This window comes from Pelobates fuscus, chromosome 9 (genome assembly GCF_036172605.1).
Source record: "Pelobates fuscus isolate aPelFus1 chromosome 9, aPelFus1.pri, whole genome shotgun sequence".
Classification (NCBI taxonomy): Eukaryota; Metazoa; Chordata; class Amphibia; order Anura; family Pelobatidae; genus Pelobates; species Pelobates fuscus.
Window position 1 is genome coordinate 153941497 of NC_086325.1, and position 16193 is coordinate 153957689.

Genomic DNA, 16193 nt, shown 5'->3' on the forward strand with positions numbered 1-16193 from the left:
TAAAAAAAATAATCAAATGGATAAATAGTATCAGGGAGATTTCAACTGGCACAATGTACTGAGTTTAACTAATGAATGGGGTTTGGTTAAAATTAGAGATAAAAATGAGAGCTGCTGTGGTCTCTGCTTGCACTGAATACATTTACATGTCCTGAGACTTTGCCAATACAAATAAAACCAAAAAAAAAAAAAAACTCTTTAAATCAGGTATTTGTTGTAAAATTAGCTCTGTGCACAGTTATTCGTTATATTGGATATTGAGCAAGGTATTGCCAGAATAGCCAAATATATGCATTCCCTGATCAGGTCACAACAATTCATGGATCAGTGGACATTTAAATGGTGAATTTAGTATCTGCGAGGGGTTTGCTCTGGTGTCCCAGAAAACTGGGGTATTCATGCAGCTGTCATCCCCCCTACCCCCAACCTAGTATTTTGTAAATATAGAATCTTTATGAAATACTCATATTGACACTGTTAGAATTTCACTGAAATTCCAACCCAGTCAAGAGATGATACACTGAGACAAAGTAGGAACTATTTTGTCTCTATATATTTCCCTTACCTGACACTTCTAGACACTGGGCAGTGCAATCGCCATCTAGAAGTATCAAAGGCCACAGCTGTCGTTAGTGATGGCTGCAGTGGTAATTATTGCTGTTTTTATAAACTGCAATAATTACCTCTGAGAGTTAACTCCTCCTCTGGTGGCTGTCTACCAGACAGCCACTAGAGCAGGCTTCCCCAACCTCCGGCCCTCCAGATGTTGCTGAACTACAACTCCTATGATTATCAGCCTATTTCACTTATAGAATCTTGGGAGTTGTAGTTCAGCAATATCTGGAGGGCCGGAGTTTGGGAAAGCCTGCACTAGAGGGACATCCGGAATTGAAACAGACTTTTGGTCTGTTATCTGATGCTGGACGTCCTCACGCTTGGTGTGAGGACTTCCAGCATCAGATTTTCCCCATAGGAAGGCATTGAATAATGTTTTCCTACGGGGAAATCCTTATACAAGCGCGGTCATTGCCGCGCATGCTCGTTAGGTCTTCACCACCGGCTGACGTCGGCGGAGATGAGCCAGCACCGATGGACATTTTCCTGGCACTATAGAATCCCTTTAACTTTGTCCTAAAGGCACGGATCACTATAGCAGTTGCTGCTTGTATGTGCATTTCCAGAGACTGCAAGGACTTCAAACTGCTTTAATATAATCATTCCAATTTAAAAAGAATTAAAAAAAATAAATTAAAAATCCCATTTATTATTATTTCTATAACCCATTATACAATAGGATGCCTTGATAATCCTCTCTTTGTAGCCTCGTTTAGAACACTTGTCTGCAAACACTAGGTCTCTTGTGTTTAGAACTCAGAGCTCAGAGAGGAAAGCTGGGTGAGAGTGGTGGAGCGCATCACGTGATCAGCTGCTTTCTGACCAAGTCACATGACCTGCTGTGCCACCAGCTTTGCTGACAAAGAGCCAGAAGGATTATTAGGTGAGTTTAGAAAGAGCTTTACTTCCTTGCTATCAGTTTTATTACATGTATATCTGTCTATATTTATTTATTTTACACAGTAGCACTGCTAGCTGCATTGTTATTATAATTGGGGGAAAAAAAATATGTTATTGTTAATAAAACAATATGTTAATGTTATTTTAGGACATTTGAGTTTAATTTTTATAACAGGATTTTATTTCTGTGTTTATTTGCTAAAATAAGAAATCTGAATTGCAAAGCTGTGACTGTAGGAGATTTAGAGCCCCCCACCCATATGCACTATTGTTGCTGAAATTTGGATTTCATTTTAATTGGTAAAAGATAAAGCCCATAATGTAAACCGTAACATACTAAGGGGGGAGGGGGTCTGTATTAAATGGCAGCTGCAAGCAGGGAGCCAAGAATATCCCCTTTCTGCCCTGAATTGTCTTAGATTTAAGGGAGTCTTTGGCAAAATATAAACATGTTTCTCTGCCCTGTTTATGCTTGGAGCTCAGGGTATGCAATGTTGACTGCTAGTGGAAGGAAGTTGGGATGTGACCTGCGCGTGGATGGGATTTGACTTAATACTAGTTGTTGTGTATTGTATCCGCTCGCCTTTCATACTGTGCAATTGGACTTGTACTGAGAGACTAGGCAGTGGAGCTTGTTCATCCTTGGCCATGCTGCACTTCCGATAGGTCCTGCTGAAGGTGGTGGACACAAGGGTTTAGGTGAGAAATACACAAAAATGGGTAATAATAGGGGGGGAACCACAAGAGAGTGGGAGAATAAGGGTAAGATAGACAAAAGCAAGGAAGCAAATTCCCCACTCCCTCTAGCATGTAAGCTCATTGAGCAGGGCTCTCCACCTCTCTGTTCCTGTACGTCGAGTTGTCTGGTTACAATTACGTGTCTGTTAGTCCACCCTTTGTACAGCGCTACGGAATCCGATGGCGCTATATAAATAATAAAATAATAATAATAAGTGGTGGGAATAGGAGTGAGACAGGAACATATGGATAGGAGATCCAAATTTGAGAGAGGGCAGAAAAAAAGTGTGGAAGAAGGTGGTGAGGAAAAAGTGAGCATACGGATACAATTCACACACTCACTACACGCATTCCCACCACAATCACACACTGACACATTTAATAAGGGACCCAGCGTCAATTTACTGGCACTAAAAATAAATAAAGGCTGTTATGCAATGGATGCATACGCCCTGGGTATTTCACGTGTTTTTGTTTCTGCACCTGTCTGTCAGATTCTTAGCATTTTACAGCTAGGGGCTGCCTTTGACTTTAGCTATTGACTTATTATACTTTACCAGCTGTTTGGCATACAGGCCGGTGATGGATCACAAGAGTCCTTTTTCATCAACATCAGGTGGATTTACTTACGTTTTCACTTTTGTACTGTTTGGCATTTACCGGTAGTTGGAAGTCTCAACCAAATACATATTTAAATGGGTCTGCTGTATATCAGTTAGCCTGATTACATTTCGCAATTGGGAATAAAAGTGTCTGTGTCATCTTAAGGGGGACTTTGCATTTTATGACTCTGAGAACTGACAGCTTGCCACTTTTGCCAAGTTTTGCTGACGTGAGGCAAAGTAGTTCCTGCTTTGTATTATATGTTTTCAGTGCGTTGGAATTTCAATAAAATTCTAGCACAGTCAGTATTTTATATAAGAAGATTCAATCCAATCAGAAGTATTAGGACGTATCCTAAATAAGAAGATTCAATCCAATTAGAAGTATTAGGATGTATCAAATGCTTCTTTATAAGAAGCATTGTCTTCAATTTTGTGCTAGGGGTCAGAGCAAACAGGAAGAACGCACTATTGACAGCTATAAGGGTGCAACCCAGACACTTTGCAAAAGTACCAATTTCTCTTTAAATTTGCACTTTTGTGTAGTGAGAATAGCCCTAAAGCTTTTAATACATCAAATAATAAATTCATGTCTAATTGGATATCTATCGTAACGGAATCTTTGCCCTGGCCTCTGGGCAGTTCTGTTTTAAAAGTTATTGTCTTCACTAGTCACTATAAATTAATCTGCTGTTTTTAGTCTTTTAAATATAAAAGCTATTACTAACAAATTGATTGTGGAACACAACTTGCACAGATCTAAATTCACTACGTTGGGGCGGCAATTTTTAGTTTTAGGTCCTCTTAGTTTGGGAGTACCTCTAGTCTACTCAGAATGCGCACAGTTTGAAGGCCTGAAACTGTCCTAGAGTGTGTTATGAGATGACTCTTGAAGTCAATGAGCGTATTCTCCATTTATCTTGTCCATTTCTTCTCTGGATGACATGAGGATTTAACAAGGAGTAATGCATTGCTAGCTGGGTGTGTTTACCGTGCAACAATTTTGTTTAGTGTAGAAAATAAAACCCACAACTCTTTTTTTTCTTTCAGGACAATGGATCAAGAAGACTACGAGCCTCTGCTAGATCCTGATAGGCACACACGGGAGAGTCCACAGAACATTTATTTAAAGTAAGCGAATGAACCACGTTATATAAACTCTAAATGTTGAATGTGTTTTGTGTTCTAATGCAGATAATCTACAATGAGGATAGTAATGTGCCATGATGGTGTACTACAGGGGTGCCCAAAAGGTAGATCCCCAGATGTTGTAGGACTACAACCCCATGATGCTTTGCATGTCCTCTGAAAGACAAAGCTTTGTGGAAGCTGTAGTTTCAAAACAACTTCATTTTGGGCAGCACTTGTGTACTATGTTCAAAGCCCTCTTCAATGCTAGAAGCTAGTGAGCCCTGTTATAGAGGACTGTAATTTGCACACTGTTCTAGCCGTATCTCTTGGGAATGTTAATATAAATCACAACATATCGCAATCTCCAAACGTACCGTTATACCGTTGTCAATGAAGTATAAACTATAATTAAGTTGTATTTCCATATTGCAATACTTGTGGCCGAACTCGGTGCATTCTAGTGTTACATTAGTCCTATACAGTAAAGCAATGCGTGGGGACAAGTTTGAAGATCAGTTGGTTCTACTTTTTTAACTCCTAAAGTGTTAGAATTTTGTTAAATTTAATAATATCTTTTACAGATATACCATTAACCTGTACATCATGTCACCTTGCATTCTGCAGGAAAGTTCAAAACAAAAATCTCTATTTGGCGACGTTTGCCGCGGTTTTGGGCCCCCTGAGTTTTGGATTTGTCCTGGGATACAGCTCTCCTGCGATTGCAGATCTGAAGAATGCAGAAGACCCTCGCTTGGTATTGGACAAGAATGCAGCCTCCTGGTTTGGGGTAATGCACCTGCTCCATTCCTAACATTGGACTTGATTTTAATATTTTTGGATAAGCATTTCAAATTATAAAATATATTTGGTAAACTTAAAAAAGAAAAAAAATTAATCCGCAATATTAAAATCTCAACAGATATATTTTAGATAAAAAATAGAAAAAAAAAATATTTGTAAATATTTTTTCAACGTAATAAATCATGAAAAGCTTATCTAACACGATTAAATCGAGGATATAATTTGTAACTCTGCATGCTGTAGGAGGAAAGAGCATAATGTGCAAAATAAAATGCTTGGTCACATGAATGGGGTAAAAAAACAGGAAGTTAAATTTTTCCTGTGTCAGTATATTCCAACACAAAATGTGACAGAGACAACAATGACAATAAATGAGTTGGAGCAAATGGCAAACATTGTGGTGGAAAAAACACTGTTTAATATTTTTATTTTCAAGCGTCAGCACTGTAGTGCTGTACAATGAGTGGACAAAATAATTTAACAAAACAAGTGGCGATGACCATGTTCAAATGACCTAACAATTTAGAAATGGATATTAAAGGGGTATCCTAAGCACCATAAGTACGTACTGTAGTGGTTGTGGTGCCAGGAGTCCCCTGGCACCATCTCCTGGGTTAAAGTCAGACCATTTTCATATGGTTTGACCTGGGTCCAACTGGTGCTCTATTACGTTAGTGATGATCCAATGCAAGTTATTTACAAAAGCAAAAATTATCGGGAACTCAAATTTAATTTAAATTTTCAGGTGCCAATATCTGCACTGGGGAAATTCTCCAAGAATTGGCTGCTTTGACCTAACATATGAAATCTACATTGAATTCCTGAACGTACACAATTTATGTTCACACACAAAACATTAGTGTGCCTGCATTAGGTTTAACAGTCATGTCACAGACAGAGCATTACTGCTGACAATAGCAGAATCTAAAGCAGAGGCAATAAAAATGACAATTCATGTTTTTTTATTTTTTATTCATTTTTCTTTTTTTCTTTCTTTCTTTCTTTCTTTCTTTCTTTCTTTCTTTCTTTCTTTCTTCCTTCCTTATTCTTTTCTTCCTGCAGTCTATTGTAACAATCGGGGCTGCAGTAGGCGGAGTGTTTGGCGGCTGGATCGTGGACAGAATTGGCCGAAAGCTCAGTCTCATGCTCTGTGCGGTACCATTCGTCCTTGGATTCACGCTTATTATTGCAGCACAGAATGTGTGGATGCTCTTCGGGGGCCGGTTTCTTAATGGCCTGGCAAGTGGAGTCACCTCATTAGTTGTCCCTGTAAGTAATATACAGTAAACAGCAGCCATTTAGCTTGTTATAACAGATGGCAAATAAATGGAAGCCATATTTATTCTTACCGTTATTTATTGTTAGAACGTTTGGCAAATAATGGCGGCCATTTTTATAATAAAAAATAAATAAAAAATAAAAACATTTTCTTTTTATCAAGAGTCAACATTTTCAGCCAAGATTTATTGGATCACACCTGTCCAGAGGAACACTAATTGCCAGAAATAGTTGTACATTTTCACCCTATAATGAGCTATTGGTACAATTTATATATATGTTGTTCCTAGAGAATTTACAGCATCGAGGAATGTTAAATTGGGAATAAGAAATAGATGTGTTTTTATTCATCCCGGTTTATTTATTTTTTTATACAATTTTAGGTCTATATTTCTGAAACTTCACACTCCGGAGTGCGAGGGACTCTTGGGTCATGTGTTCAACTAATGGTTGTCACTGGGATACTGGGGTCATACGTCGCAGGTAATGATGTGTATCGCATAATACTGACTGCCGACTGAGTGCAGATTTATTTCAAAACTTCTTATTTTATTATACATATAGCTTAAAAACATTTTAGTGTGTTTTAGGACATTTTTGATCAGAAGCACATCTTATCTGCTAAGACTTCATAATCCCAAAGTGCATGTCAGTGGCTTTTAACTACCGTATAGTTTTATGATCGGATAAACTACGCTTCTGACCAAAGATGGTCAAAAGTGACCACTCCACATCTTTCAGTGAATCTGTCACCGAAAAACCACCATGATCAGGCTCATTTCAGCTAATTTGAAGTGTTACAAAAATGTGTCCTTCTCCGGCACTGTTTAAAAACTGTTTGACTGCTTATAATGTTTAGTGCTGGGCACCATAACCACTACAGTGAGCACTATTTGGAGTGTTCCTTTGAATTTACATCATTCTTATAAGCAGATGAAGCCCAAAACTGTAAGGTGCATCTGTGAATGTAGACGTCTCTGAATCTCCCCCTAGTGGTTATATTGTTTATGTCTGTATGCAGGAATGATATTGGAGTGGCGTTGGCTTGCTGTGTTCTGCAGTGTTCCCCCAATCTTTATGCTGATTCTTATGTGCTTCATGCCGGAAACACCACGATATCTGATCAATCAGGACAAGTTCTCTGAAGCATTATCCGCTTTGAGGTTCCTTCGGGGTCCAGAGGCTGATCACGAATGGGAATACAGACAGATTGAATCCAGCGGGGACGATCAGGTGTGTACACACTGTGTGTTTGACAGTGCTCGCTTTTTAAACTCTGACAAAAAAATGACTGAATGTGTGGGGTACTCAACAGAGATTCTGTGAGACACCGAGATAAATGCTGACAGCCTGCCTCTAATCACGAGAGCTGATGTTAGAAGGATAATGCTTTAATTTAAATATTGTGGCCAATTTTAGTGGGTTTAGTGTCCTGAAGTTGGCGGGAGAAAATATATATACAGAAAATATATATATATTTTTTTTCTTCCAAAATAATTGTAGATGCATGGAGTAGCAAACCAGCAGGGATGGTAGAGGCTAATATAAAGGAAGATATCTAGAAGAATTGGGATAGACACATTGTTTTAGTTGTGTAGGATATCGTTGCTTCATGGAGACTCTGAACTTTTTAATATTTAAGCAATGCTGTAAATAACAAAACCAAACTTTATTAGTTCGTTAACCATAAAAAGCTTGAAGTGAATGTCTAAACACTCCTCTGTTTTGTCCAATCAGGAGAGCAGTTTGAGAATAGCAGAGTTGCGGAACCCTTCCATTTACAAGCCTTTTTTGATTGGGATCTTTCTGATGGTATTCCAGCAATTCACGGGAATTAATGCCATTATGTTCTACGCAGACACCATCTTTGAGGAGGCTAATTTTAAGGTACTTGGAAACTTTAACACTGTCTACATTATTCTGTTGACTCTTATCTTCTGCAACTGATTCCTGTTTGGTTTCTTGCAGAACAGCAGCTTGGCGTCCGTGATAGTTGGGGTGATCCAGGTGTTTTTTACAGCAGTGGCCGCACTAATTATGGATAAAGCAGGGAGGAAAGTTTTACTTATTATATCAGGTATTTTACGTGTTTGTTGTAACACCTCTAGAGTAAATTGAGACTCCCCACGTAGCATGTTTGGTCAATTAGCAGTAGGAGGAAGAGATCTATTCACCCTTGGTGTTGCCATCTTTGATGACCTTAATTCTACTCTTTACAGTCCTGCTGAATCTTCAGAGCAGAGGTATCATCTCTGGAAGATTGCCCACCCACCCCTCCCCACACCATCCCACCCCATGGTCGACAACTTACTTATAGATAGTGCACATCAGCTGGTTTCCTTAACACACCAATCAAATCACTAAACCTCTCCTCACCTGAATTTATTTAACACACTGCATCCTAACATTGGTTTAATCACTCATTGATATTTGTGTGTTTGTATATATGATCTACATATCTATATAATACACTTTTTCTAATGTTCTCCCTTCTATTTTTCACTTTAACACTAACTTCTCTCATCACTAAAATATCCCTATCCTTTCACTCACCTGTCCCTAGCAACACCATAATTATTACTTCCACCTTACTCCCCTCCCCTCTCTATTCATCTCATGCACTCTACACATACCTTTCCAGCCTATCTCCACCAACTCCTCCCAAATCCTCTACATACATACCCTCCTACAAAACTTTCAAATCCTACTCCCACCTTCACTTCCTTTCTATCCTTCTGCTCCTAGCTGCTGGTGATGTCTCTCCTAACCCCGGCCCCCTCGCAACAAACTCAGCACATACTAACCCAAGGATCCACACTAATCTCATACCCATCTCATGTTCCTCTAAATCCTCCTTCAATACTGCCCTCTGGAACGCACGCTCTGTTTGCAATATAACTAAATCCACTGCTGTCCATGACTTCTTCATCTCTCGTTCTATAGATTTACTAGCCATAACAGAAACCTGGCTCTCCCCCTCTGACACTGCCACCCCTGCATCTTTGTCCTTCGGTGGTCTCCAACTTACCCACAACCCAAGAAACTCTGAATGTAAAGGTGGTGGTGTTGGGTTTCTCCTCTCCCCTCACTGCTCTTTTAAACCTCTTCCCAACCCCCCTTCTCTCTCTTTCCCATCATTTGAAATACACTCAATTCGCCTTTTCAAACCCTTCTCTGCTAACATTGCTGTTATTTACCGCCCCCCTGGTTCCCCTCTTCTCTTCCTTGACCACTTTGCTGCCTGGCTACCCTATTTCCTCTCTTCTAACATTCCATCCCTAATTCTCGGGGACTTCAATATTCCTATAAACCCACCTTTGACCTCTGCAGCCACCAAACTACTTTCCATGACTTCCTCCCTCGGGCTATCGCAGTGGGCAGATTCTCCCACCCATGTAGCTGGCAATACCCTTGACCTAATCTTCACTTATGCATGTACAGTATCTAATATCTGCAACACTCCATATCCACTCTCTGATCACCACCTCTTATCATTTGCTCTCACATACCCCCTCACCCAAAAACCTCAGCCTAACCCCCCTCAACTCAGGAGGGACCTTAATTCTCTTGATCTCCAACAGTTGTCAGCTGACATTGATTCACAACTGCTGTCCATCCCTTCCCTCTCCTGTCCTTCACAGGCCATCTCCATATATAACTCTACTCTTACATCTGCCTTGAACACTGCAGCGCCACTCCAAACAAGCACCTCGAGGAGGACCCGCCCCCAACCATGGCATACTAAATCAACGCGCTACCTGCAAAGATGCTCCCGTTGTGCTGAACGCTCCTGGAGGAAGTCTCGTACACAATCAGACTTTCTCCATTATAGATTCATATTGTGTTCATACAGTGCAGCCCTTGCCCTTGCCAAACAGTCCTATTTTTCCACTCTCATTAGTTCATGTTCCCGCAACCCCAGGCGTCTCTTTCACACCTTTAATTCTCTTCTTCGCCCTGCTGTGGCCACCCCCAAAACTAACCTTACTGCTGATAACTTCGCATGTTACTTCACTGACAAGATTGAACAGCTAAGGAAAGAATTCTCCCCTCCTTGCCTTTCTGTTTCTCAATCACACATAGATCATGCCTTTCCTACCCTTCAGACATTCTCCCCAGCTACTGACCAAGAGGTGGCTGCTCTTCTTTGCTCCTCTCGCCCCACCACTTGCCCGCTCGATCCTGTCCCATCTCACCTTATTAGATCTCTCTCCACTTGTCTCGTGCCTTCTCTAACACACATCTTCAACTGCTCGCTCTCCTCTGGCATCGTCCCTGCTGACCTTAAACATGCCACTGTAGTACCTATACTAAAAAAACCATCCCTCGACCCATCCACCCCCTCTAACTACCGTCCCATATCCCTGCTCCCTTTTTCCTCAAAGCTTCTGGAAAGACTTGTCTTCACCCGTGTGTCTCATTTCCTCAATTCCAACTCTCTCCTTGACCCTCTTCAATCTGGCTTCCGCCCTCTCCACTCTACAGAGACTGCCCTTATCAAAGTTACTAACGACCTAATCGCAGCTAAATCCAAAGGCCACTACTCCATACTAATTCTTCTTGACCTCTCAGCGGCCTTTGACACCGTTGATCATGCTCTCCTTCTTCAAACTCTTCAATCGCTTGGTCTCTGTGACTCTGTCCTCTCATGGTTTTCCTCTTATCTCTCCCAACGCTCATTCAGTGTCTCCTTTTCTAATGATACCTCCTCCCCTTGCCCTGTCTCAGTTGGAGTTCCCCAAGGCTCCGTCCTTGGTCCCCTTCTATTTTCTCTTTATACTGCCTCTCTTGGCAAACTTATTACCTCTTTTGGATTTCACTACCACCTGTACGCTGATGACACCCAGCTATATCTCTCCTCCCCGGACCCCTCCCCTGCCGTCCTGCAACGTGTCACTGCTTGCCTTTCTTCCATCTCTGACTGGATGTCCTCCCGCTTTCTGAAACTCAATCTCTCAAAAACTGAGCTCCTTGTCTTTCCTCCTCCTAATACTGATCCTCCTCTTTCGCTCTCCCTCCAAGTTTGTGGTACCAACATCAGTCCATCCTTGCAAGCGCGCTGTCTTGGCGTCATACTTGACTCTGGTCTCACCTTTGAGCCTCACATCCAGCATGTTGCCAAATCCTGTAGATTCCATCTTAAAAACATAGCCCGCATCCGCCCCTTTCTTGCACCAGATACTACCAAGGAGCTTGTCCATGCTCTAGTAATTTCCCGCATGGATTATTGTAACCCTCTCCTGATTGGTCTCCCCAATAGCCGTACTGCACCCTTACAGTCCGTAATGAATGCTGCTGCTAGACTGATTTTCCTCTCTAGTCGTTTCTCTCACACCTCACCCCTCTGCCAGTCCTTACATTGGCTTCCTGTATGCTATAGGAGTCAATTCAAGGTACTAACTCACACCTATAAAGCACTGAACAACTCTAGCCCCTCTTATATCTCCTCACAGATCCATAGGTATGTCCCTTCTCGGTCTCTCCGTTCTGCCCGTGACCACCTCCTGTCCGTTGTCCGCACTCGTACGGCCAACTCGCGCTTGCAGGACTTCTCGCGGGCGGCTCCCTTCCTATGGAATAGCCTGCCTACCGCCATCAGACTCTCCCCTAGTCTTGCATCTTTTAAGAAGTGCCTTAAAACCCATCTCTTTAGGAAAGCTTATGGCCTCCAAGACTAACCCTTACCTCACATACCTGTCTCTTGCCCTCTCCGAAAGGGCAGCCCACCTTATTTGATTGTAAATTCCTGTCCTAATGTGTTTTACACCCCACCTCCTATAGAATGTAAGCTCGTTTGAGCAGGGTCCTCTTCAACCTATTGTTCCTGTAAGTTTATTTGTAACTGTCCTATTTATAGTTAAATCCCCCTCTCATAATATTGTAAAGCGCTACGGAATCTGTTGGCGCTATATAAATGGCAATAATAAATAAATAAATAAATACACCACAAAACTGTCTGGTCGTTCGTTTTGGTGGGAATATTGGTGTAAGCCTTAATCTTTAGCTGTGGATGCATACACATCTGGGGGCAGATTGTTCCCTTGGGTTAACCCTATTCCCTGGTGTGTTTAGCGCTACTTGATCCCCCAAAAAGTTGTCTTCAGGTTTTAGGGTGGTGATTGCTGCTAAACCAAACACTTGTCTTAGATCGGCCCTTCACACTGTTAATAATGGCAAACAAAGATAAAACCAGATCAGCTTGCTGCGTTTAACCCCTTAAGGACACATGACATGTGTGACATGTCACGATTCCCTTTTATTCCAGAAGTTTGGTCCTTAAGGGGTTGAATAATGGAGCCAAAAAATGTATGCATTTATTGAACCAACAATATTTCCACCTGCAGTGGGGTGTTGTCGATTCCTCATTGTGGGCTGAAACGTTGCTGGGTTCCAACTTTAGTGGAATTAATCTCCTGAGCCGAATAGTCTGCTGTTGGGGTTCCATTACTTTGCTTATTTTGGCTTCCAACTTTTGAGGTTACTTCTCAATCTCCTGGTCAATTAAATATCCAGATTACCAGGTTCGGGGATATAGCTAAAATGTTTACCGAAAACTTTGGTGTGCAAAAATAAGTATTTAGAATGCATTAGAATAAATATTGGCAAAGCATCACAGGAATTAAAGTTCTCTAACAGCTGATGATCTACCTTTGGCCATTCCTGCTTCATGCTGCCTGGACATCATGGCATCATGGGGAATGTAGTTTACAAATCTCTGCAATGTCGAACACATCTTAACTTCCTGAGCATCATGGGATATGTAGTTCCCCAGCTGCAGTGCCAAGGCAAGCCAACACTGTCCGTTATGCTTGAGCAAGGCCCATATCACCATTTTTTTTCCGATTGCCAAAATTTTCTTGCTGCAGTAAGATGTGGGTTTCTTTTACTCTTTGTACAGCGCTGCAGTACGTGTTAGGGCTTTGGACACTCTAATATCTTAAGCACTCTGACTGCGAAATAAACTTTCCATGAAGCTGCCTCAGTTAACCAGTTTGCTCAGCATTATGGGATCCATAGTCCATGCCAATGAAGTGCCAGTTTACTTGTCCCTATGGTCACGGCATATAACTCTGCCAGCCTCCCGCTGCGTCATCTAAAAATACAACCGGTACCCCACGTGGTTAATTATTCCGGGATACAATGCTACCAAATCTGACAAGGCCGTTGCATTCTTATTATTAATGTGTTTTTTTTTTTTTATCTCGTCTCTCTCCGTAGGAATTACTATGGCCATCAGTGCCACCCTGTTTGGATTGTATTTTAAAATCTCAGCGATACCTGTCAACAATTCCTCAAGACTTCTTCTCCCACCAACGGATTTGCCCCCTAGTCCAGTGGACCACCTGGCATGGTTGGCACTTGCCAGCATGTGTCTCTTCATAACTGGTAGGTACATCTCCGCAGAAGGTGTAGGTGTATTGTTATTAGGGTGGAACTTGATTGCTCAGGTTAAGGCTGATAACCAGATGTTGACAAAATAAGAAATTTGTCTTTAAATTTAAAAAAAAAAAAAAAATAACATATGGAGGGGCAACTTCGACAAACGACCCAGTAATATGGTGGCCAACACTGGCAGAGTTATATGCTGGAACACACCTATAAGAAACATTAAAATAATCTGGTCTTGGTATAAATGTAAAATGGAGGCAACTTATTTGTGATCCTATATGGAATGACCTTCATTATTGTCTGCTGGTCCTGTTTTTTCATGATAAAGCAGAATAGGGGGGTTGTTCCCCATTCACTTGCCTTTTTTCTCGGCAGAGCATCTTGTTTCCATGGAAAATAATCTGAACATTTCATAGCGCTAGGCTTTAAGGGACTGGTTTAGCCACTAAACGGTGAACTTTGGTGATAAAAAAAAAACCTGAATTTCAGAATGCAGACTAACATAGATATGCTGTTACTTGCTGAGTTGTGGATTTTTCCCCCAAATTAATATTTTTGGCTGAAAGCTTGCAATTTTATTGATAAATCAACATTTTAGTGACTAAATATCTTAGTATGACACTAATCGCATTCCTAAATATTGGGATAAGCACTTGAAGTATGATGGTGGGGGACTGACCGAAGTATAAATATTTCTGGATTGAAGTGGTTATGGTGCTTGGAATCTGCATGTTCAACGTTTCAGTTTGAAATGCTGGACATAAAGAATTAAAGCTCTTTCCTGCCGCATAGCATGCTGGGGACAGACAACGACCAATGGTGGCCAAACCATAGTTCCTGACATCCCTCCCTGATCTTCGTATGGTGCCAAAATACACCATTGCTGTTTTCACATTATTCTTCCTCTTTTTTTTTTCCCTTAACAGGGTTTGCGCTTGGTTGGGGTCCTATCCCGTGGCTGGTTATGTCTGAAATCTTCCCACTGCGTGCGCGAGGGATAGCGAGCGGTGTCTGTGTTGTCACTAACTGGGGTTGTGCCTTCCTGGTAACAAAGGAATTCCACAATCTCATGGTAAGTGACTTGGGATTAGACATTTTGTGTTTATTGATGGAATCCTTGATTAAAAGCAAATACAAATCTACTACACTTCAAAACCTAGTGTAAAAAAAAAATAATTAAAAAAACCAATAATGAAATAACATTGGAATATGAGAGAAAGGTAACCGTAAAAAATAAAAAAGGAAAACTCACAACGCCGCACTCCCAAGGAACCACAGATTGTCTTACGAAAAGGGGACCATGTGGTACACTGCGTAATTAGAGCAAATCTGAGATAAATGGAACACCAGCAAACAAAGTCTAAAACCGCAATATACATTTATAAAATACCTTCGTATAATTTTATTTATTGCGGTTTATCTCTCATTTCAATGCTCTTGTTCCATTATATTATTAAGGTATAGGGTACAGCACTTATCCGACTCCCCACGTCATACATGGCCTCCTAAAATACGAGGTAGCAATTGTAGATGCTCTATGGTTTGGGGGTACAGTCAGATGCATGTATTGCTGTTGGTAAAAAATACAGCTTTACTAATTGAATAATAGCATCTGTTATTATTCTGCTGCCGATTCAGGTAATTCCGAGAGAGCGTGTGCTAAAAAGTGCTTAGTCTCACTGGGAGAAAGGTGCTATATAAATACTAGTTGTTGTTGTTGTTGTTGTAATTGTAACATTGTAATTATGAAATGATTCTGAAGGGATGTTTATTATACAAATCTACATCACCCGTTGGCTTGATTTTTAGGATCACTATATCTAATTGGCATATAGATACAACTGTCTGTTTTATGTTCATTTTTGGCAATGGATAAATAAAGCCTGTTCTATCATTGAATAGACGGTTAAATGGTTATCTTTTGCTTTATTGCAGCAATCTTCTAACACATTGTTTACTGTTGAAGACATTTCATTCAATCAAATGCTTAGTTTTATGAAATTCCAAACCAGGGATTCTCACATGAGGTTTCCCTGATTCATATGTTCTCTAAAAAACCCTAGGATCTTTAAGACTACCTGTATTAAATGAGATCAGATCTACTTGTGCATTCCTCATGTATTTCCTATTTCTGAACTGTTTCTCTAGGACTATCTGACCTCGTATGGCACGTACTGGCTCTTTGCCGGATTCTGCGTGTTGAATGTCCTGTTTACCGTGTTCTGCGTGCCAGAGACTAAAGGAAAAACACTGGAGCAGATTGAAAGATATTTCCAGCAATCTCAAGGGCCTCGGATTGTTGGCTCCTTTCCCGATTCGGTTTAATAGACTGAGGAACCGTGGCAAAAGAGCTGGATCTGTGTTTTTTGGGCAGCACAGGAATAGACTTATACAGTGTCCGACATCGGCACTGTCACACTTTTCCAATGTCCAGAGGAGAAAAGACTGACGCTTATCTGTGAATCAGATATTGACGTAGGTGTGTTGAGGATTTTTTTTATTTTAAAATTTTAACCCAGTTCACTTGAATGGGTGTTTAGGGGGCTGTATATTTAATGTGCAGCTCCAGGTTTACATAAAAATGTCAACAGTAAACTTATCGAAAATACTCTATATCCATTGATAATCTGGTGCAATCATCAGCGAGAGAAAAATCTGAATGGGATTTTTGAGCAGGGTGTAAAGCAGGCTAAATGCTGGCTAAGCATCATGGGTAAATGCAATCCTAAAGAATATGAA

General features: G+C 40.8%; 1 protein-coding gene across 1 annotated transcript; it reads left to right on the plus strand.

The window, feature by feature from the left end:
- The first annotated feature begins 1423 nt into the window (after positions 1–1423).
- On the plus strand, positions 1424–15992 carry SLC2A8 (solute carrier family 2 member 8). Its single transcript, XM_063431563.1, has 11 exons — positions 1424–1498; positions 3906–3986; positions 4611–4773; positions 5850–6056; positions 6449–6548; positions 7087–7298; positions 7803–7952; positions 8034–8142; positions 13284–13451; positions 14381–14526; positions 15603–15992. The coding sequence occupies exons 2-11, from the start codon at positions 3910–3912 to the stop codon at positions 15777–15779; spliced, it is 1509 nt and encodes a 502-aa protein (XP_063287633.1). The 5' UTR covers positions 1424–1498; positions 3906–3909; the 3' UTR covers positions 15780–15992.
- Positions 15993–16193: the final 201 nt, after the last annotated feature.